We start from the raw sequence: 23,676 nt of genomic DNA on the forward strand, positions 1-23,676 counted from the left end.
AGTGGAGGGGAAGCTTTCACTCTTACAGAGCTTTAGAAACAAATAGAAAGCTAGCAGAAGAAAAATCTATAATGCTTTGTCTGTTGGCTGCCTTCCCCCTTCCAGCAACAGTTTTGTGGTACCTTGTAAGCCGTCATTAAGAACACAGGGTCTTTCAAGTACATGTTGAAATTCCATGTTCTGTGAATTGCTATCTGGAGTCTTATTTTTATTTCATATTTCCTTACTGTCTGGGTCAGAACGGTATGAAGCTTTCTGACCATAATGACTGATTGTGAAGGTGCACATGGAAGGCAACTTTTGGTGCCTTGTGAGGAGTGACCAAGTTGCTGTTTAAAATTTATTTCTAATGTCTGTCTTGCAGAAAGGAAACATCTGCCCTGATAATAGCAAAAAAACCCAAATTTGATATGCATTTTACAAGGCAGGGGTTGAAGTATCTTTAGTGGAACTTATTAATTCTGGGGTCCATGCAAAGGACCTTAATGAGATTAGATAATGAAATTTTGAAGCCTAGGACAATTAAAATGTGCAGACTTTTCCATACATTATCTTTTTTTTTTTTTTTTTTTTTTTTTTTTAGAATAAAAACAATGTTTGTTATAGTTTGTTTTACACAAAATGTTAACATTTTCCAAGTGACTCTGGGAAGCTGTAATGGTTAAGTGTTTGCACTACCTTCTGGAAGGATTAAGGAGATCTCAGAGGCATTGTGTGAGTAGAGAAAGAGAGAGTGGAGACTTTTTGATTAATAGGGAGAAAAAAAAGTAGAAAAGAAACTGAAAGGCTGTTGATGGATTGAATAATATAGTAGCAACTGCTGGCTAGGTGGGTTTATTTAAAATTGAAGCTGAGGGGAATGTAGAGAAGACCCAGATAAAGTGGGTTTGGCTTGTTTATTTTCTACTCCAGACACCAGTGCGAAATAACCCTTATCAGGTATATTGTACTTAGAAAGCTGCCTGTTGAAGAAAAAAAGAAAGACTTGCTCTTCATTTTTTTAAAAATAAGTCTAAGGTTTTCAAAATTGGTAAGGTGTTTATTTAAAAGCTTCCAGCACCTGAAAACCTAGTCTTCCCATTTTTAAACTTTAAATTGGAACCTTTGTGTATAATTGGTCCTGTTTGGATTGGTTTCTCTGGATTTTTTCTGATTGCTGGGAGGCAGAGTTACAGAAAGATTGAACCAGCATTTTAACTGTTCTTGTGTTGTTCTCAGCAAGGTCATTAGCATTAATAATCAGCTTTCTGAAGTGATGGTTATACCTATTGTCTTAATAGACTCTGGCTTGGTTCCCATAACACACATGGCTAAGCTTTAAATTATTTTTTTAAAATAGTGATATGACTTTAACATTAAAAATGAAGCAAAATCTGCTACCTCACCACAGAATTATAACAGCATCATGAAGTATTTCAAGTTGAAGTCCCAGGACTACCTAAAACTAAACCATGTGACTAAGAACATTGTTGATTGTGCTGTGATCACTTCCCTGAGCAGCCTGTTTCAGTGACCAACCATCCTCTCAGTGAAGGACCTTTTCCTAATGTTTAATCAGAAATTCCTCTGATACCACTATATTCCAGTTGTCTATGTTGGTAGGAACCTGTTGATATTGTATAGTCTAATTATACTGCTGCTCAAGCATGGACTCTTAGAGCAGATTGCCTAGGACCGTGTCCTGTCAGATTGGATCCTCTCTGGGCAACCTCTTCCAGTGTTTGCCCACCCTCACAGTATCATTGTTTTCTTGTGCTCAGATTAAATTTTATGTGTTTTTAATTTGTGCCTGTTGCCTTTTGTCCTGTCACTGGATGTCACTAAGAAAAAGTATCTCTGTTTTCTTCATTCCTTCCCATCAGATGTTTGTACATGTTTGTAAGATTCCCCCCAAGCCTTCTCTTTTCCAGGCTAAACAGTCTCAACTCTTTCAGCTGCTTCTTAAATGAAAGATGATACAGTCCCTTCATCATCTTGATGATTCTTCACTGGACTCTATCCCATAGCTTCATTTCTTGCTTGTACTAAGGGGCCCAACACTGGACACAGTACTCCAGGTATGGCCTCACCAGTTTTAGATAGAAGAGAGGAATCACCTTTCTGAACCTGCTGGCAGTGCTTTGCCTAGTGTAGCCCAGGACACGGTTGGCATTGTTTTATGGGAGGGCCCACTGTTCACTCATGATCAACTTGTTCTATACCAGGACATCAAGGTTCTTCTCAGCAAAGCTGCTTTCTAGCTGTTTGTCAGCAAGTGTGTACTGATACCTGAAATTAGTCCTCCCAAATTGTGCAAGGCTTGGATTTCCCTTGTTGAACTCTGAGATTCCTCTCTGCCCAATTCTCCAGCCTGTCAAGGTCCTTTTGAGTATAACAGTCACTCCTCCCAGTTTAGCAGCATCTGCAAACTTCTTAAGGATGTGTTCTGTCTATTATCCAGGTCATTGATGAAGATTAATGGTCTCCTGGCTGTTTAGCCAGTTTTCAATCCACATTACTGTCTACTTATGTAACCTGTACTTTGTCATCTTGTCAATTATGATGTTATGGGAGACACTGTCAAAGACTTTACTAGCACTGATGTTAACAACACCTGCTGCTCTTCTTTCATCCACTACTGTCCGTATTGTAGAGGACTATCAGTTTGGTTAAGCATGATTTCCCCTTTGTAAATCCATGCTGACTAATCCCACTTGGCTTGTTCTCATTCATGTGATTGAAAACGCTTTCCAGGAGGAATTTCTCTATCGCCTTTTTAGGAACTGTGGTGATGTTGACTAGCCTGTAGCTCCCTAAATATACCTTTTTTGCTCTTGAAGATGGGATCAATACTTGTGGTCTTTGGGAACCTCTCCCAGTTGTCATGACATTCAAAGATAATTGAGAGTGACTTTACAGTGAAACCAAAGTAATTCCTGAGCACTCATGGGTCCTAGTTGTCAAGCCCCATGGAGTTATGTATATCTAGCTTCTGTAACTGCTCTTTAACCTGGTTCTTCTCCACTGAGGGCAGTATTCCTAGCACCAGATCTTCCCTCTGTTTTCAGGGGCCTGGAATTCCTGAAGTAAGTCTTATCAGTAAAGACTGAGACAAAGAAGTCATTGAGTACATTGGCTTCTTTGTGATTTGTCTCCTGGTCCCCTGCCCTATTCAGCAGCAGGCCCATGTTTTCCCTATTCTTGTCACTGTTCATGTACTTGTAGAATCCTTTCCTGATGCACTTCACATCCTTTGCAAGCTTCAACCTGGGGCTGGCTTGTTTTCTCTAACCTAAGCCTGGCACAATGGAAGAGTAACTGTGCTTTTCTAGAGTCACCTGCACCTTCATCCATCTCTTCTGTGCTTCATTTGTACATATGAGTTCAGTCAGGAGCTCTTTGCTCATCCATCCATGCTTCATAAACAGAAAGTGTCAGTGTTGTAGCACTTTAAATTTGGAAGGCAGCAGGGAAAGGGCTTCTTATTTTATTAGGTGGTGTGCAACTGTTAAATGTGTTCTCATGCATTCTTAACACATTGCTAGAAATTACTTTTAGTTTCAGAGAGAATAATGGAATCTTAGGGGGTGGAAGGGACCTCAAAAGATCATCTAGTCCAACCCACCTGACAGAGCAGGATCACCATGATACTTCCTACTTTAAGAGAGAGAAAGGGCTAAAAACAAATGCATTAGGAATTGTATTTAAATGTATATATTTGAACATTTTTTTTTTTTTTTTCATCCTATGGGAAAATAAGTTCTCCAAATAACGGGGTAAATTAGTGCTATAATCTTAGATATAATGTATGAGAGTGGCAACTTTATTATGGAGTCTGCCTACTGAGTCTCCTAGATACCACATGTCACTGGTATTAAATTTCACTGAAATGTGTTGTCACCTAGGTTTATCTGTACACTTTTATTGTATTCATTAGGTGCTTTCTCAGATAATTTCTCGAGTGAGTTATTATACCACAGCTGTGATTTGCATCCTTTTTAAAACTTTTTTTTTCTTTTTTTCCTGGCAAGAGGTCTTGTGTTTGCATACCATACAGAGTTGTGAAAGTGCAAATGTCTTAGGTGCACAAGGGCTAACCTTACCTGAGGTGCAGAAGCACTCCCTGGCTCACCCTGTGATATTAGGACTCCAGCTGATCTAGGCAGAAGCCTGACCAGATGGTACCCTGGTTCTTTCCAGGCATATGCTATGTTGCTGGTGGCATGAGTTCAGGTGTTGTGTCATGTAAGAAGCAGTATTTCCCTTTTAACAATTCAGTGCAAAGCTTCTGGACCCCAGATGTGCTATCCTTTCCCAGATTAAGCACTTAAACCACTTGTGAAATGGATAGAGAGACTGGGAGTCTTAACAGTCAGCGTGCTGCACAGGAAGCCTTCTGACCTAGTCAGTAGCTGGGATGCTTGAAGGAAGGAGCCTCTCAAAAATCTCCCTTGCTTTAATTACTGAGCAGGTGAGTGCCGGATACCATCCTCTTAAGTTACTTTCTAAAAGAGAACTTTCAATATGCAGATGAGAAATGAAAAGGCTTAATACTTCCTTAAGCAAGGTGAAGGCTGACCTGAATGCATTTTTCCTTCTCTTGAAAATCTGTAGTTACAGTGTGGTGCAGTTTTATCGGATGCAGTGGAGTGTAGTATTTCCTTTGTATCTGATTCCAGCCCTACACAATCCTTCCACAAGCTTACAATCACCTGGAATAATTTAGAACCTATCTGCTACAGGATTGTCTTGGAAATGTGAAACAAAGTCGTTGAGTTTGGCAGTGGGCTCATTCAGAGTGTGTCCTGGTTGAGTTTAATGGTGAGAGGTACTGAGTTCCTTGGCTCTTCCAAGATGACAACAGTCCTAATTAAGAAAAGAAACTTCAGGTAGCAATAGTGTATTAACAAAAAAGGTTAATTTGTTGGGTACCTGTGAACATAAATGGTTGTTTTGAGGATTGCTATTGTGAAATTAGACACAGAAATGCCTGTTTACTCTCTTTTTGCGTCACTTAAGCCTTATGTGACCAAACACTTTGCATTTCCATATGAACTGTTACATAAAGGAAAAATGCATGAAACATCCATGTGCTAGAAAATCTTAATGTGGAAAGGAAACAAAAAAATATGATTACTACAAGAACTTTTCATTAAAGTACACCTTTTTCACTCTTCTGGAAATTTTTTACTATTAAGATCTATTCATATATTTTATGCAGTATTATTTGTATTGTGTGGGTAAAATCAATGTACACTATAAATTGTGTACTTTGTGTTATGGTTTTATTCTTTAAAATAGCCTTGAATGGCATAAAATGGAAAATAGTACACAGAATTATCAACTTCCCTATTTCCCAAACAGGACAATGGTCACAACATAAATCTGTGGTTGAGGTTCTTCTCTCTTTAAAGAAAATAAGTAATTCAAAGCTCTTAGAACAAACTTGGTCACTGAGGCATTTTAAAATTGCTTATCAAAAGTTACTCTGGATTCCCACTTGGGAAGCATGAATTCTTAGTATTGAGTACAACTTTTCACAACCTGTTGTAATGAAAATAGTAACTGAGCTGGTGGATGTTATTAATTAATCTCTGTCAATATTGTATCTGAAGACATCACGAAATGCTGAGTTTGAGTTAGAAAATGTTTTTTGGGTATTGTGAAATCATTAGTACCTTTACTGTGTATGGCATTTCCTGGAAAAAAGAACCACCAAAAGTCAACCTAAGAAATACGAACTCAGGAGACCTTAGTTTTTTGGGAGCACTTGCCCCAGAGATGACAGCCTTTTTCTTTCAGCTATCTAAGCAAGCAATGAACACTGGAACAAACCTGCCTTTTAGTGGGTGATAAATTGAAGTTTGAACTGCTTTTAAGGATAGCATTCTGTTTGTTATGTCAGCCTATTACTGCTCAAATATAACAGCTTAGGAGTGAAGTCCTCAAGAGCCTGACTGTCATTTGTGGCAATTTGATTGTGACGATGATCATTTTTCCCCTCTGAATTGAGCTGTGCAACATTTTATGCCAGTTGCCAATTTTTCTGTAGCAGACATGATTAATGTAACTAGTGTTTAATTTAAAAATACATTTTTCTGAAACTTCATGTGTACATAACTCATGAAATATGTGGTGTCTAATGCCTGGGACCACTTCAATGTAGAAGTGAGTAATGCTGCTCAAAGATGGTCCACTTGCTATTATTTCAAAGTATTTACTTCCTGAAGCCCACCGATTAAAGACACTGCTAGGTGGTTGCAAGAATTACTGGAGATTTATGTTGTAGGGTTTTTTTACCTAGAAAAACACTTTTTCCTAACTATGCATGGTGTTGTCAGTAGGTTGTGCTGGGGGAATGCATTTGAGCCAGACCTGGAATAAGTTTTTTTGACAAAGACTGACCTTCCTCTTTGTTATATTTTATAATTTCTGTCATGTGTATAAAATGCATATTACTCATAATTTTGGAAGATGAGATTGTATGGAAGCCTTCACTTCATATTTTTCCAGGTTAGGCCATATAAACTTCTTCTAAACTGATGTTTTCAAGTCAAAATTAGCATTTGATGCTTTCAATAACACTAAATATAGAATAGCCAGACCCCAGCCAATTGTCATGATCAGTATTTGCCAGTATAGACCTGAAACAGGATGAACATTTTCTGAATAGAAACAGTGGTTAGTTGAAACGGTTTGGCTTTAAGCTGATATCTTTCATTATTTCAGTGAAAGAAAGGGGTGTGCTGAAACCTTCTATTTGAGCTGCTCTGCTGCTTCTGTCAATACCTACCATCATTCAGCCTGTAAGCAGTTTGCAAGACCACATGTGTGCAAGTCTTTCACATGTGCAAGCCATATAGCATGGAGACTGGGCTTCAGGCTCATGCCCAAGAAATAGCTTTTTGGAAACTTTCTTGGATGGGCTTCTAGTTACTGTAAGAATTGATAACACAGTGCAGACCGAGTGATGTAACAACATTGATGACTGGCAACTTAGGCCTCAAGCAGCTACAATTAAGAATTGTGTGTGAGAGTAATTGCCATTTAATAACTGATATTCTGACATTATTGGATCAAAACAGTGCATATTTGGTGCAACTGAATCAAATTTCTGCTGAAGGCCTGGAAGTTTTCATGCCTGAAATGTCACCGAAGTTCCATTCCAGGTGGCACTTCGTTAGCTGCTCTTCATTTTCTGTCCACCATGTACTTATGCCAGCTGTTTCTGATTGCTGCTGTAATTTACATCACATTTTCTCCCCATACAGTTGTTTACATGAACCCATTGGAAATAAAATGTCAGCTTGATTCTTATTTCCAGCCTTTTTCTGTAATATCCTCTGAAAAGCAAATTTTACAAATAAATGAGCTTTTTTGAGTCTGTGCCACTATAATTAAGCAGCTTTCTTCAATGTAGCTTTGTAATGTTTTTCTCACAAATTTTTCCATTAGTTTTCTATTCTCAGAGGCTAAACTAACTTTAAAGTCACCGTTTTTAAGACTGTTAATGTTCCTTAAGTGCTGCCATTTATTTTTTTATAGAAATGTACTGATAGCTTCTGTAAATTAGTCAAAATGTATCCAAAGGCCTGCCTGTTTCTATAATTTTCTCAGTATCTTAGTCTGAATATGATGTTTTTATTTTTCTTAAATTCTTCCTCTGTTTGTAGTAATAAATAAGTAGCATCACTATCAGTACTGTTCTCAAAATTCAGATGCAAATTTTTAGTCTTAATGTTGATTACTAGTTCTTTACGTTGGCTTATTAATAAATTACTGCACCCCTTGAAAAGACCAGTTATCTGCCTTATTTTTTTTTTCCTATGCTCGTCACCATCACCATGTATTTAATTTTGGAAAATATTCTTGGTACTGGGATGAATTACAGTTTTTCTGTGATGCTTACTAAGCTGCAAAGAAATCAGAGCAGGGAAAATGCCTGGCATTTTTAATGTAGAACAGCAAGTAATTTTTCATCCACTACAAGAATTTTTCTCCTTGATCATAAAATATTTCATTTACTGATTTTTCCAGTTTCTTTTAAAGTTTCATATTATTAGATATTCTTAAATTATGTTTGTTAGTTTTTAGTATATTCTCTCATACATATGCTTTATCATATAAATATTCCACATTAACATTTTACATAAATTTTAGATATCAAACAAATTTCAGGAGCTATGTTTAACAGAAGTTGATGTCAAGACTATTTATTTCCTTTTTAAAATATGCATGTTTTTACTGTGATTAATGATCATAAAGGTAGTCCACATAGTAATGCATTTTTATTACATGGTTGTGCACATGTTGATATTTAACTGAAATATTCAGTTCTTTGTAATTAAACTCCTTTTAGTTTGTGTTTCTGTCCTGTCCTTTTATTTGGTTATAAATTCTGTTCATCTGTTTTGGTTCTGAAGTTAGCCTGGCTAACCTCTAAATCAGAGTTATGGTTCTGACTGTTTAAGGTACTAATGTATATTGATGTCTTAAACTTTGCAGACTTAAATGTAAATTTAAAATTTCAACTTATCTCATGCTTCCCCTAGTTTTTCTGCTTTTGAGCATGTATTTGTAGTGTGTTTGTTTTGTTTAGTAGGATTGTGTTGGATTTAGTCAGGTTTGGATTTTCCCCCAAATCCGTGAATAGGGTTTTTTTTCCGTACACTAGTCAAATAAAGGAGAATGTAGTGGTTTTCTCACTGAAGTCAGCATTTGGACTATTTTTGTAGAAAATTGGGTGGAATAAAAAAATTTAATGCAGCAGGTTCTAGCACATCTGCTAGATAATAGTTTTACTTTATTTAAAAGAATATATAAAATATTTTTAAGACAATCTAATAATTTTTTAAAATTGTTTTGTTTCAGGTTTCCCAGGCTGGAGATTTGCTTATTGAAGTTTATGTGGAAAGAAAGGAGCCAGACTGTGGTGTTATAATCAGGGTTAGTGTGTACAAGTGATAGTGTTTTTACTAAGCACTTTTTCATTAAGTATATTTATTTTCATACATGTTTTTATCTAATTACAGAAGGAAAGTGTGAATATATATCGATCACTATTCTACTGAATAGTATTTTTTCTATTAGCTGTGGTGCCTTCAGCCTGAAGGCAGATTATTATGCATTTTTAAGAAAAATATTAAGATACCACTTTAAAGGGGAGATATCCTCCTTCAGTTTTACTGCAGTACGCAGTGGTATAGTTGCAACACACAATAATGTTAAAAAGTACACTAAATGTTGTTTTTATTAAATAGTACCAGGCTCTTTAAATTATTTTCTGATTTTTTCTTTTTGCCAGTGGCTATCTGCTTTCCTTGAGTGCTAAGAAACCAAAGCTTGTTAGTTACTATAGTTGAGATTTTTCAGTCTTGTCTCTCTGATGATGTATTTTAAACATATTCTTCTCCATGTAGTAGTCTGTATTGTTTGGAAGCTGAAGAAAAAAGAAAATCATTTCTGTAACATAAAAGACAGATATTGTTAACAATGGAGTAGAAAATTTAAGGCAATGCAATTTATTTTAATGTTACACCTCTCCAGTTTTTTTCTGTTCAGCGTATGACTCTCAAACACTTGTTTTTGTACATATATGATATACATAGATACACACATAAGCACATGCATACAAACAAGGCATGCTTCTTTAAATAGTAATAAAAGTGGGAATATGCATTGCTAATGTTAAAAAATGGTACTTCTGTAATATTTACTTTCCAATACCCGAGAAAACATATCAAGGTGCTTTTTTTTTTTTTTTTTTCCTATTTTTCCAAGGGTAGACAAAAGGAATTTCAAGTTACCAAGTAATCAGTCAGCTAAAAATTTTAACTTCAGTTTCATGGAACAAAATAAGGAAAGCATGCTGGACTCTGAAAAATAATGTATGGATTTCCATCTCAGTATATCTGCTTCCTTTTTCCTTTTCATTTCTTTTTAAGTCAGTTGCAGGGAGGAAGATTTTAAAAAAATAAATCATAAACCAGTAATTGTAATATGTTGTAAACTGACTGAATTTGTGTTACAGGTGTCACCATTGACAGAAGCAGAAGAATTAACTAATGATGTTTTAGGAATCAAAAACATTATTCCCAGCAAAGATGATGTGTGGGCTACTTTTGAAGTGCTTGAAAATGGAGAATTAGGTTAGTGAGCTTAAATTTTTGCATGTTCAGATTTTAGTATTTTTATTTTTCAGTACATAACCTACTCAAAAGCTCAGTTAAAGAATTATTGAAAAGCTTATAGAAGCAAAACAAAGCCTTCCTGCTGTAGTTTTACATTTGGTTACTAAGACATCTGAATGATTTATTTCTACCCTTCACCAGAAATAATGCGATGAATTGTTTTAAAATGCTTAAAAATTGAGAGCTGAAAACATGTTCTTCATATTATTCAGCCTTGCAGCTCATTAGCCATCAACTATAGAAAAGTAGGTCTTACCAAGAAGTCTCAAAGAAGAAACATATTTTCCTTAGAATGCCGGCAGTAAATTTTATAAAGAATAACGTTTTTCAGAAAACAAAATGAGAAAATACAAGTGATACTTTGGGGAATGGATCTTTTTTTATTATTTAGTAAATAATTTTATGTATGTAGATGAAAAAGGAGGCATAAAGTTGAGTAATCCTGTGATTATTGCAAGTGGCATTATGGTGTATCTAGCAGAATCTTGAAACATTTGGTTTAAATATGGTTCTGCTGCAAACAGGAGCAAGTATTGCACTGTCACAACAGTGACAGTAGTCATGGATTGTAAAGAGGTTTTAACATAGGAGTGCTTTATATACATGCTATAGCTTGCTCTTAGTTATTAGATATGCTTAATAACAAAGTAATAGAGATTTTTAAAAATTAAATCATTGTATTGTAGGAAAAAAAACCAAAACAATAAAACTATTAAAAATTGAGAAAACAAATTTTTTTCAAGTTTTTCTGAATTGTTTGCTGTACTTTATTTTCTGATGTGCTTACAAGATCTCTTCAGATTTACTAGTGTTCCTGATATACTCAGTCTTGACCTTGGCAGTATCAATAATGAGAGTGGAAGTGTGTTTTCCTATTTGACTTAAATAAACCTGATCCCTCTTTGCATCTTGCAATCTTATGGTGGTGCTGTGTAGAGTTGAAACATAAGAGTTCATTTGCAGATTCATAGCTACGGTGTCAACTGACAAAGAGTGCTAGCAGCTATTATCTTTAGAAGAGTCCTAATAACTCCTACAAGTACTCTAGAAATCCTGTTTCTTTTGAATGAGTAATGGGAAAATTTGAAGAGGGGATTTCATTTTCTTAAACTTAATACATAACACTTACAGGCAAATGAAAACTAGACAAGGTAAGGCCAAGATAACATAAAACAGCAGCTTCCTGAAGTATTTGGGTGCAACAACTTGTATTTTAGTGTGGACTAGAAGTGGCTAAATTCAGCAAAGTTAAGCTTAGAGTGAGACACTACAGGCCCTATCTAGGTTGATAAATGCTGGCAAGAGATTAGAGTGTATCTTATTAAAGCAAGAATTTACAACGCAAAGTAGAAATGGTATATCACTGTTCTAAAACTGAAACAAATAAGCAAAAATCAAACTAAAGAAAGACCCAATTTGGCACCTGGCTCCAGTAATTGGAGACTGTGTTGATGAAATTTCTGCTTCATAGACTCCTTCCTGGAAGAATCTGTGCACCAGAACAGGTAAACTGAATAAGTAATGTTGAGGAATAAAAATAATGCAGGTCATAAGAGGCAATTACTTGGGAAGACCCCAGTGGTGCTGGGACTGAATCTAGCAGATTTTCCAAAGGCTGAAACCAATAGAGTAGCAGAGGAAACAGTCCTTGGTCCAAGTGTGATACTAAAGAACTAAAAAGCAACTTGAGTCTTTCCTGCTGCAAGTTGATCTTACTAGTATGATTTAACAAACACCATAACCTAACATTTCCTAATCTAAGGTACTGACAAATAAGTTGAGATTCTGACATGTAATGACAGAAACAAACTTTACTTATTTGTTTCAAACACGTGTTAATGTTCACAGTGTCTTTCTGAAAGAAATTAATTTTCTGCAGGTGTTCCTGCCATGGTTTGGTAGCTTTCCAGTGCATGCTGGTATTGAGTTTGTTAAAGTCAATCCTGAAGTTTTGCAAGTTATTTTACTTTTTTATATATACTGCCCTGAGGAAAACCCCTGAGAAGTCAAGAAAATGAGAATCTTATATTTTCTAAAAAGTACTTTTTTTTTTTTCTGATAGTTAAGGTTGTTTAAGGTGAAAATGACTGGTTTTGGATATTTAGCAGCATGTGATGACTTAAGTAAAAGGGTACTTGAACTTATGTGTTGACTGCTTGCTGGTCAAAATACTAAAACTGTAATATGGAAAATCAAATTATTTGCATATAGAAAAGTTGAAATAATTGATAATTTTATCTAACTTAATGCAGAACATTCAGTACCATATGCTTTTACAAAATAGGGTGTATATTTTTTTTGGTAATTTGTGCTTGATGGATAGTTTGTAAATGAGGTGTGTTGCCTGTAAAATAGCTAATGCATTTCAGTGTGATGATTTATGTACCGTATAATCCATGATGACAGATGGTCTTAAATGTAACTATAAATAAAACAGTAGGTGTATACCCTGGGAGTGCTAGTGTTCTAGGAAGATGTAATTTGCCAGTGTTCCCTGCCTTGGATTTGAAATGTCTTCTCCTTAAAATGGATTTTTCTCTTTTGTACAAAAGGCAACAAGTTGTTTTATCACATCACAGTCCACATTTCTCAAAAGTCAAAAAGAATTTTTAAAACGTTGACCATTTAAAACAAAAGGGCCAGAAGAAATGGGGTTACAAGGTAGGATTTGAGATGCTGCTTACAGAATGGTATTTTGATTAATCTGCTTTGTTGTCACACTGAGATTTCTGCTGGATCTGGTAATGCAGATTTAGGGTCTATTTACAAGATTTTCCCTGCCTTCATTTGGTGTCTGAACTAGGCTTTTTGTGGAGTACTGGCTGGACTTCCTTACCACTGCAGTTTCTCAATCTTGTGAAAAGGTCTCAGAGTTTCTATTTTGTGATGGAAGATACCTATCTATCAAATGTATGTTTGAGCAACTGAAGATTTGGAAGTGCACACATATAGTCTAGTCATGTCTTCATCTATTGGTGTTTTTATCTTGCTGTACTTTTTGTATGACGTTGGAATATAAAATGTGCATGACTGGAAATGCCCTGACCGTGGCAATATGGAGAAGACTTAGTAAGACAACATTCTTTTCCCTTCTATTGAAAGAAATGTAATGAAATCAAGAGTCTGTCTAAATCTGCTTTGATCATTAACAGACAATATCATCTATGCCAGTATTTTTATTTTTTTTCAACTGTAACTGCTCCAAATTCCTTAGGTTTTGATTGCAGAGAATTGGTAGCTATGATGAGTCAGTTTTGTATTGAGCCTAGGCCAACAAGACCCAATCTAGCTGCAGGTCTCCGTTCTGTTTGATCATATTTAGGCATGCCCTGTGATAGCAGTGTTTTAGTGTCTTTAGATAAGAAATATTCATATCTAAATACAAGAAAGTCACTGAACATTTGACTAGTGCTTGTTTAATTAGGTATTTTTTTATCTCTGCAGACCCTGCCAGCAAATGTGTTACTGCAGAAAGTCAGTGAAGTACTTAATTGTCTTTTGAAATTTTTTAATTTTTTTTTAATTTTGAAAGCAGTATTTTTCTTCTATAGTTCAAAGTGAGTGAGACAGTATTGTGTGTAAACATGTGTAACTTCTTTGGACCTCCAGTCTTTTTTATGGTTATTTTGTTTCAACATTTGCTTTTTGTGTGACATTTTTCAGAACGTCCTCTGCATTATACTGAGAATGTACTAGAACAAGTTCTTCACTGGAGTTCACTACCAGAGCCTGGCACTGCATATCTGATAATAAAGAGATTTCTAACAGCAGACATGATAAAACTCTACACTGGTATGTATCATGTTTAAAACTTGGATTTTTCTTTTGGCATCATAAAGACTGCAGTTCCTTTATAGCTGTTTCTTTGGGGCAAAGTGTCCAAGCAGATCTGAATTACTGCAACTTGATAAAGGTTACTGGTTTATTGAGAATTGTACTGACTTCCTTTTAAAACAAAGAAGTTATGGATGCTTTTGTTTCTACAAACTGTAAGTTCTCTCATCTGAACATAAATGTTTTACAGAAACTCTATATACAATTCAAAGCTTGAGGCTGCTCCTTTAACTGTAATGCAGTTCTGCACGGTGCATCACATACATACAACATACTTTCTGCAGACTATATATACATTCATATTCTAACTGTGATTATTACATTTTCGATACTAAAGCATGTAATTTATATATGAGCATGTTTAATGATGATAATAATAATAATTTCATAGAGTAGCTAGGGTTGGAAGGGACCTTAAAGATCACCTAGATCCAACCCCCCTGCATGGGCAGGGACACCTCCCATTAGACCAGGGTTGCTTAAAGCCCCATCCAACCTGGCCTTGAACATGTCCAGGGAATCTTTTCAGCTCTGTGGAGAATTCCTCCTCACTGAGTGGTAGGACTGAGGCCAGATATCCGACCTATTTGAAATATGCTTTTTAACACTGGATTCAGCCCATACAAATGGAGAACTGGGTAAATGGATGTCCTCCTATTTTGCAGTAAAATTAATAGGTCTATGGTCATATTATGTTTGTAGCTGAATTGCATGAAGTTCTCTTGTTTCTCTCTTTTGTTAGAATCCTGCAGACTACATTATGATATACCTGACCTGTTGTTCTGTTAGTGTTAACTCAGAACTTTTTGTCATCAGCACTTTTCTCCTTTTTCTCCTAGAGACTCTAAAGATGTTTGAAATAACATTGGTTCAATAGTGAGCCTAAAGGAACAACTCTATTAGCATCACTTCATCTTGGCAACTTACCATTGTCTTCCCTATCAACAGAACTTTTCCCATGTTCCTTATACATACTACATTCTCCGTTTTCATCATTTTTATTCTCATTATTTCAATTTTGAACTAATTTCTCATGTTTGTACTTTCAAACATTGTATTGAGATCTAGATAAATATTTTCTTTTGTCTAGAAATCAACTTTCATTTTTCAGGAAAAAAAGTTAGTTTATTTGTATTGATACATTTCAGTAAAATCATTGTGAGATTTCCACTTTCCTCCAGATCTTTAGTTATTTTCTCTTGACAATTTATTCCATAGCTTTTAATGCTTGGATCCTGTAGTTTTTCAACTGCTATTCAGAAGGACAAGGTGTGCATTTTATTTTGGTATAAGAGATACTCAGTACAGCTTAGTTGTATTTCAAGACACTTTTTCTTCTACTTACCTCAAAATTTCCCACATTAAAGTTTTATTTGTTAGGAGAACAGAGAATAGGTTTACTATAAAGTGTGTGTATATAGGTCCTTGAAATTTTACCACTAAGGAGTTATTTTTTGAGTGGGAAGTATTGATTTCTGAGAACAGCTGCTATTATTCAGAGATATTATTTGGAACGCAAACTTCTAAACCATAGATGGATCAATCCTAAATGGGTTGAGGGCATCTAGTCTCTTGTCATTGCAAAAGTCTAGAAAATTCTGCATGTTTCTTAAAGTTTGTATCTGAAAAATCATTCCGATTAGGACACATCCCAGGTATTTTACATGTACTTTATGAAACAGTGGCTTCAAAAAGATATAGAATATCATCAATTTAGAGGATATTTGAAGAATAACCTAACTGGGTTTTTTGTATGCACTTTAAAATGTGTTTGTTTAATTGGGTATTTGAGACTGAATATCACTCGTACTTTTTATGCATTGGTGACCATGGCCCTAATGCATTAATACATTTTTCACTATAAAATGTTAGGGCTCTTCCTAAATAGTCATTTGTTATTTAAAAGAAGGACAAAACCCCATAAATACTGAAATACAGGTAGCTGCAAACAGTACTATTCAATATATTTGTATTAGATCCTGCGTTTAATGGTTATTAGTGATGCTTCATGCAAAGTCCTAATTCTCCCTTGTCACGTCTCATACTTGCCTTGTGCATGTTGTGCAGTACTTGAAGATACTGACTTGTCATTTAGCAGAATGTATGAAGATGAAAAAAATACATAATTTTGATTAGAATATGTTATAACAAGTGTCTGTTCCAAAGCGTGGCTATTTGTGTAGTTTGCTGTGGCTGTGTGATACTGTTCTCAACAAATAATAAAAAAAAAAGTATGCAAACAATGAAAATAACTTTTTTTCTGTATTAGTGTCTTTCCTGACCAAATGCAAATGTAATTTTGGTGGGTTTTTTAGTTTATTTATCTAAAACATCAATATTTTTTAAGACTGTATTGTGTGCTGCTTCTTAATAATAGAATTTTGATATCAGATACTCAATCCAAAGTGAAATTGTACTGAAAAATGCCACTTGAATAGCTGGGTACGGATTCTATTCTGCATACATGTACTCCTGTTACAACACAGTTTTACTTCCTATCTTTAAACAAATATATTATAAAAGCTAGTGGTATAATTCTGGGACTCCTAAACAAGTTAATTCAGCATATCCTAAATAAGTGAATGACTTACGGGAAATATCTATATTTAGCAAAAGAAAATAGATGGTTGAAGGCAAAATATGGCATAAGCAGTAGGCTTGTATTTTGAGATAAAGTAATTCGTAGTCCAGTTAGTATGGCTCCCTCTTCAGGGTGAAATGGTGTTGACTAGAGTGGAGAAGTTTATCTCCTGCTTAGCTGCTCTCTCTTCTTGCTGGCAGTTTGCTTTCAGCACTGGTTACCACAAGGAGAATAGAACATTTCAGAATTCTGCTGAATTCTGTGCTCTTTTATGAAGAATTCATAAGATGCAAGTAGGATTCTTCTTATATTGTTCCTTATTTTGTTATAGTGTTGTTTTGGATTGAGTTTATATGCAGGTATCATATCAGCATGGTAATTAATATAATTAGTGGTCGGAAGATTTCGCTTTTTGAAAGTGAACTTGCTGGGGAAAGCTGATAAACTAGTTTTTTTAAAAAAAAACCAACATATTGGGGAGAATAGGAAAACAAAAAACATCTGCAAGTGGTGGCACAGTAGCTTATATATACTAGTACTGAAAAATCTAGGCTCTAACATATAAAACCTTCAGTGGTTCTGATTAAAAAAAGTAAATAAAAATAAAAGCATTTTCAGTACAAAGTTCTATGTGTTATAAAATTGACTGCAGAGTTGTGGTTTCAGGAGTGGGACTGATTTTCTTTATTCTTATTTTTACCAATTATATGTCTGTTTCTTTGTGTATTTTGACTCAAAGCAAAAATGTAGGCAGACTCATCACAAAATCAAATATCTATGGAAAATGTTTACGTCTCTGAGGCACTGAAATTAAAAGTATCCATGTTACCATAGAAGTGAAAAAGAGAATGCTTTTTTCCCACCGAATAACTAAAATTATTATGGTGTCAATATTTAAGAATATATTTCTTATTAATATTTAATATATGTAGACATATTATACATTTAAAATATTTAGATATATATTTACAGTAATTGTTTAGTTGTGTGTTGCATATAATTAATTTTATTATTTATATATATAAAACATAATAACTAATCAATAGAATTGTAATTCTACTCTTCTGATAAAAAGTAATACTAGGGGCATTTGAAAACTAGCAGCTACCACTGTTGCAAGATCTTCTAACAAAATGCTTTTTAAATTTCTCAATAGAGAAAAATGAGAAAGCCAGTGTGAAAGCAGGCAGTCTGAAGTACAAGGAAGAACCATCCAAACTACTGTCTGGAAACAAATTTCAAGAGCGTTATTTTGTGTTACGGGAAGGAAACTTGCTTCTCTATAAGGATACGAAGGTACAACAGACAAGCTTCACCAAACTCTTAAACACACACCCCAACCCCCCAAGCTATTGGTTTATTATGAGAAAGAAAAGAAAGGCAAACAGTCGGGGGTTGAAGTACAAGAATTTTATCTTGCTATTGCACAGATGCTTTTGTAAAAGTCTGCATCAGTTGCTCATTTAGCTACTGTAATTATGCATTGCTATAAGCTTTAAAAAATAAAAATTAATTCAGTTTGGGAATACCTAAAGTTTGTGCTGTGGTTAGGTTTTCATAAAACCTGCTGTAGAGAGCAGAAGCAGAAGTAATATGGAATGTAAGTGAGCTGCATGCTGTTGTCTCTTGGTATCTCACACAAAGCCTTTAGAAATTACAAGAAATAGAGTTCTTACACCTACAAGTGTCATAGATAGAAGATATTACAGGAAGCAATAACTCTCAATTCACTAGCAAAATCTTCCCCTTCTTCTCAGCAACAGTGTTCAGATGTACTTTCAGTCCTCCAGAAACTAGTATTGAGAATTAGATACACATCAGAATCCCACAGAAACAAATTTAAGCATACTTAATAGCATGGGGGGCTCAGTTTTAAATATTTCAGGGGATGTTTTTTTAAAGAGTTTGAGTGTATGCAGCTTGCATTGAAATACAAAGCCAACTAATGTGCATTAACTATATTTTCATTTTAGTTTTGATAATTTCCAGTTTTAAAAAAATCTCTTCCAGTTTAAAGTACTTTTTTTTTTTCTGAATGCTTTTTTTTGCCCATCCAGCTAATATAGATACATAATTTCTGACTTTCATAAAGTACTTTTTTAAAAGACAGATCCATTGCTTAAGTAAGCTAATACAAAATAACTACTGTGTCTTCTTGTGATATTGTGGATGTGATTTAATTAGAATGGCCCCAGAATGTCCAAAATAGTATCTCATTATTTTGTGTTAAATCTCAAATGGCACATATGTGGGAATAAATGAATATGTCCATAAAAACTTAATTAGTATCTTGGAAAGAGTTTATGGTAGAATTGTTGTACTACTTTGCAATCTCCTTTTGTAAGCCATTCTGATTTCTAAAACATTGATTTGCCCCAGCTCAGGTGGAGTTTTGAGCAGTTCTACTTTTAAATGTGGTGGGTTGTTTTTTTTTTAAAAAAAAAAAGCAAATGAAATACCATTCTGAGAAAATAGTCTATATAATTTTGTTTCATTTTCTTTTGAGACATGTTCAACTACCACTAATAATCTTGCTTTAATTTTAGTCATATTTAGAAATCAATAGTAGAAAAGCTTGACATTGCAGATGGAAAATTGTATTTAATAATACTGCATGTACTAATTAATGTATAAATTCTCATTAATAGTAAACTAAGTTTGTATATGCAAGTGGAGATATATTCTGTTAAGTGTTTCTCTTGTTGAAGAGCAATATCAAACAAGTTAAAAGTTTCCATGTTACTGTATGATAAATTACAGCTTTTTACTGATTCAAATATCCACCCATCCAGACCATAACATCCCAGCTTGGGCATTATGAGAGGCAGTGTGAAAAGCCTGGATAAAGCTGAGGAAAATTACATCCACTGTTCCCCCCTCAACCTCAAACTTAGTAATTTTGTTGTAGAAATTAATCACTTTGGTCATGCTGCATGCTACCAATAGTACCTTCTCTTCCACATGCTCAGAAATGTGCTGCATGAAAACTCATTCCAGGATTTTCCCAGGGACTGAAATGAGGCTGGCAGGCAACTGCTTCTTTAAGTCATCTTTTCAGCCTTTTATGAGTGTGGATGCAATGTTTTCTTTTACCAGCAGTTGCTCCTGATATCTGATATATCCAAGATGACACAGAGCAGCCTTTCAAGGTTGTCAGCCAGCACACTTGGAACCCTTGGATGCGGCCTATCTGATCCAGTGGAGAGAATTTTAAGTCATGCCTTTCCTGACTTATTCCAATGCCCCTCTGTTGCAGTTGTTGTTCTCCTCCTTGAACCCTGTCTGTAAATGTAGAGGCTGAGGAAACCTTTATGGTGTGAAGATTGGTTCAGTGAAAATATTGAGTATACCTTAATGCTAGCTGCCTGTATCTGCTGTTGCTAATTCACCCTTTCTGTTGAGCACTGGATCTAGATTTTTTTTGTTTGGCCTTTACACTAAGGTACCAGTGTAGAAACTCTTTATGTTGCCCTTAATGTCATAGCAGGTCTCAATTTCAAATGAGTTTTCCCTTTACTAACACCATATCTATATGTTTTGAGCAGTGTTTCTAAATTTCTTCCTTCATGGTCTGTCCCTCCTTCCACCTCCTTCATAGTATCCTTGGTCTGCATTGGAGCTCCACCATGAGCTACTTACTTCCCTGGGCTTGTCTCCTGATAAATCTGCTTGTTTTCCTGTGAATTGTGATGAACCATTCTTGTTCTTTGAGAATGCTCTCTGCCAGCTTTCCTGAGCATCTTGACTCTTCAGAGTTACCCCCTCCCATGGACACCCACCTGTCAGTTCCTTGAATAAGCCAAACATTGCTCTTCTAGTCTTTGGGGTCTGTCCTCTACTAAATCATAATCTTTTTTTTTTACCCTCACGATCTTGAGCCCAGCTATTTGATGGAAACTGTGGCCAATGCTACTACTGAATATCACATCCCAAGCAGTTGTCTTTGAATAGCAGATCCAGCTCTGCATCAGCCCTTGTTGGTCCATCCAGTACTGGTGTCAAGAAGTTATCCTGACACCATCCAGAAATCAGCTGGATTGCTTGTGTCCCACTGTCTTGCCCTTCCAGAAGATACCAGGAAGAGCAAAGCCCTGCCTTTTCCATCCCCTGCCCCATAAGAATCAGGATCTGTTACCCAGAGATTTCTTTGCGTTGTTTGAAGACTTCATCCACTTTTTTTCATCCTGATTTGGATGATGTGAAGCAAGTAGTCACCATGATATTGTCAATACCATAGAAAAGCTCTTTTAGCAGAGAGTAGCCCCACTCTTTATCTTCCTTGAGGAAGAGCTTGTGTCCATATATTTCAGCAGTCCAATTTTCTGAATCGTATCACCACATCTTCATTACTGCATTTGCGTTACAGTTCTGTGGCTTCAGGTGTACCTTAAGTTCTTAAATAGTCTACTTCCTGTAATAGTGATTGGCACATTTTGTATATGGGAAAGAAATAAAGAAAAAATATAATGATCTGTTAGAGAACAGGGATGCAGTCCATGAAACAAGCCTAACTACAAAGAAAGTCATGTGGCATTTTTCTCTTTTGAACTTTGATGATAACAATAATTAGAATATGATTTTATTTGCAGGCTAGCAAAGCTGAAAAAGTGTTGCCTGTCAATTCCCTGAAGCTTTATATTGGAGTGAAAAAGAAAATGAAGCCACCAACAAAGTAAGAATAGAAAAGAATCTAAGTTAAACACTGTGTAGCAAGGTACTTGTATCGTCAAGAAAGGAGAACATAAAACATTGTGGAACAAGGAAATGTCAAGGAGCCAACTGAAGTATGCTGAATTAAATTACCCCCTGTAATATTATTTATTTTGGTTTTGTCTCTGTTTTTTTTGTGTTCCATGTTAACTCTTCTGTGCTAGGAAATTACTTTATTGATTGGCTTTTCTTAATCTCAAATGTATTATCTCTTGTGGATATGTTTGCTGCCAGCTCACTGAATTTTGTCGTCTGTGTCCTGCATTTGATTGGTGGACACACCTTCTTCACACCAAGAAAAAAGAGAGAAGAGAAAACCAACTAGTCATGGCCTTTTATTAATAGTCCCTGTTGTTCAATAGGGGATTTTACTTTTTCAGAATCCTTGTTATTTTGATGTTTCTTCTTTTAGCTGAAGACTACAATGCCCTTTACAAACATCAGTGACTATATCTGTGGAAAAGAGCATTGAAAAATTACACCTATTTTTCTCAGATGTTTCCAGAATGCTGGGACAATGTCTATAGGATCCTATCCTAAGGGGATTCTAAGTTGACTGTAGCCTTTAAAAAGATCTACTTGAACTTTTCCTTTACAGTGGGCACATCAAAATGCCCCCAAAAGGTTTGTAAATTTCAAAGCTTAGTTCTGTTAAAGAGAAAGCTGGTGGGAGTCTTGGTTTTGATTTGGTTTGGGTTTTTTTTATTTGTTGTTTTTTCTTTTTGTTGTTGTTTTGGTTTTGTTTGATTGGTTTGGTTTGGGTTTTTTTGTGTTAAGAGCAGAATGAGTAGGAGATTAGTCCAAAACAGGAATGAAAATATTATGTAAATGAGTCTTTGCAGACAGGTTCTTTCCTTGAGGTTTATTTTCAGTTTACTTTTAAAAGCAAACTGCAAAGTCTCTCTTGGATCTCCAGGAGTACCTGTCTATAGACTTGTGTAATTCCTTCTGTTTGTAGTGCAAGCATCCTTCTCTTCCTTCTGTGACTTCCACACAGCGGTGGACTCTTTGCTGGCCACCATTTTATCAGTTACACTTCAGCAGTTTCAGAAAGTTCAGGCACAGGCAAAATGAGGCAACTAGTTAGCTGTCATCTGCAAGGCTTGGCAGTAACACTTTGTCCAGAACAGAATGTTCATTACCTTTAAATCAACTGTGAGCAAGTGAGCAAAATCTATCATCAAACCCACAATTTCATTCTAGATCTGCAGTACACATTTAAACTTTGTAATTTATTTTTTTTCTCCCTTTAAAAGCATTGTATAAAGGTAATGGATTTCTGCAGTTTGAGGAGTGTGTCCATGTCATGAGTTTCCAAAAGTAATTTTTTAACATTTTTTTTTTGTTTCAGCTGGGGACTAGCAGTATTTTCTGAAAAGCATCACTGGTAGGTAAACGCAAAACGTGATTGATTTAACTTTAATGTTTAATATTTTTTGAAATGTTCAGTTTCAAGATAAGAAAGTTTGAAAACTAGTGGGTGTTAATTTTGCTTGCATGTTGTCTTTTTGCTATGTTTTTCATAAATAATTAAACAGTCATAATAATATGTTTTGGTAATCTTTTGGGGTTAGGTGTCTTGTTCCCTTCTGTGGCCAGAAAGCAAACAATTTTCATAAATTTAGAATTATAGGTTTTTAAAGTATGCGCATGCTTTAAAATGTAGCACATGCATTGTCTTGAGAAAAAAGGTAAAATGATAATTTGAAGTATTCCTATTTCCCAGTCTTTTTAGTCGAGTGTTAATAATAAATATAGACAGCACACATAAATTAATGTGAGCACTGCTTGAAGTTGTTTAAATCCTATTCTTTAATTTGCTTAACTGCAACAGGAGGTTTTGTTGTTTTTCTTGTTAATTATATGTTATGTCCTAGGTATATATGTTGTGATGGACAAGATGCACAGATGGACTGGATGATCAGCATTTTTTCTGCACAGGTACTAATCATAGGAATGTAATTTTTACTGCTGTTATGAAAATCCCATTGAACAATCATATATATGTGTTATGGATATGTTGTAGAATCATAGAATGCCAGGTTGGAAGGGACCTCAAGGAGCCTCTAGTCTAGCCTTTCTAGGTAAGAACATGGTTTAGTTGAAATCACTTTAGTTGAAAGTTTATCACCATGTCAAGCTGAGTCTCAAGTGTCTAGTGCTGGGGAATCCACCACTTCTCTGAGGACATTATTCCTATATCCAGCTATTCTCATAATGAAAACTTTTCTTCTAGTATGCCAACTGGCATCTCCCCAGAAGTAACTTGCACCCACTACCCTTCATCTTTTCCATGTGTGTCACAGTTTAACTCAAGATCGGCAATTAAACCAATGACAACAATGCTCTCAGTCTCCTCCCCTTCCCACCCAGGTAGGGAAA

At 35.3% G+C, this 23,676-nt stretch overlaps 1 protein-coding gene across 1 annotated transcript in view; it reads left to right on the forward strand.

Moving 5' to 3' along the window:
• Nucleotides 1–23,676, forward strand: part of ARAP2 (ArfGAP with RhoGAP domain, ankyrin repeat and PH domain 2) — a 114,626-nt gene that overhangs the window by 80,187 nt on the left and 10,763 nt on the right. The window contains exons 24-30 of the mRNA XM_010006130.1: nt 8,851–8,925; nt 10,010–10,127; nt 13,833–13,961; nt 17,741–17,880; nt 21,174–21,256; nt 22,646–22,681; nt 23,172–23,235. Of these exons, the coding sequence (XP_010004432.1) occupies nt 8,851–8,925; nt 10,010–10,127; nt 13,833–13,961; nt 17,741–17,880; nt 21,174–21,256; nt 22,646–22,681; nt 23,172–23,235 (645 nt within the window). The remainder of the gene's footprint in view (nt 1–8,850; nt 8,926–10,009; nt 10,128–13,832; nt 13,962–17,740; nt 17,881–21,173; nt 21,257–22,645; nt 22,682–23,171; nt 23,236–23,676) is intronic.

This window comes from Chaetura pelagica, unplaced genomic scaffold (genome assembly GCF_000747805.2).
Source record: "Chaetura pelagica isolate M959 unplaced genomic scaffold, ChaPel_1.0 scaffold189, whole genome shotgun sequence".
Lineage (NCBI taxonomy): Eukaryota > Metazoa > Chordata > Aves > Apodiformes > Apodidae > Chaetura > Chaetura pelagica.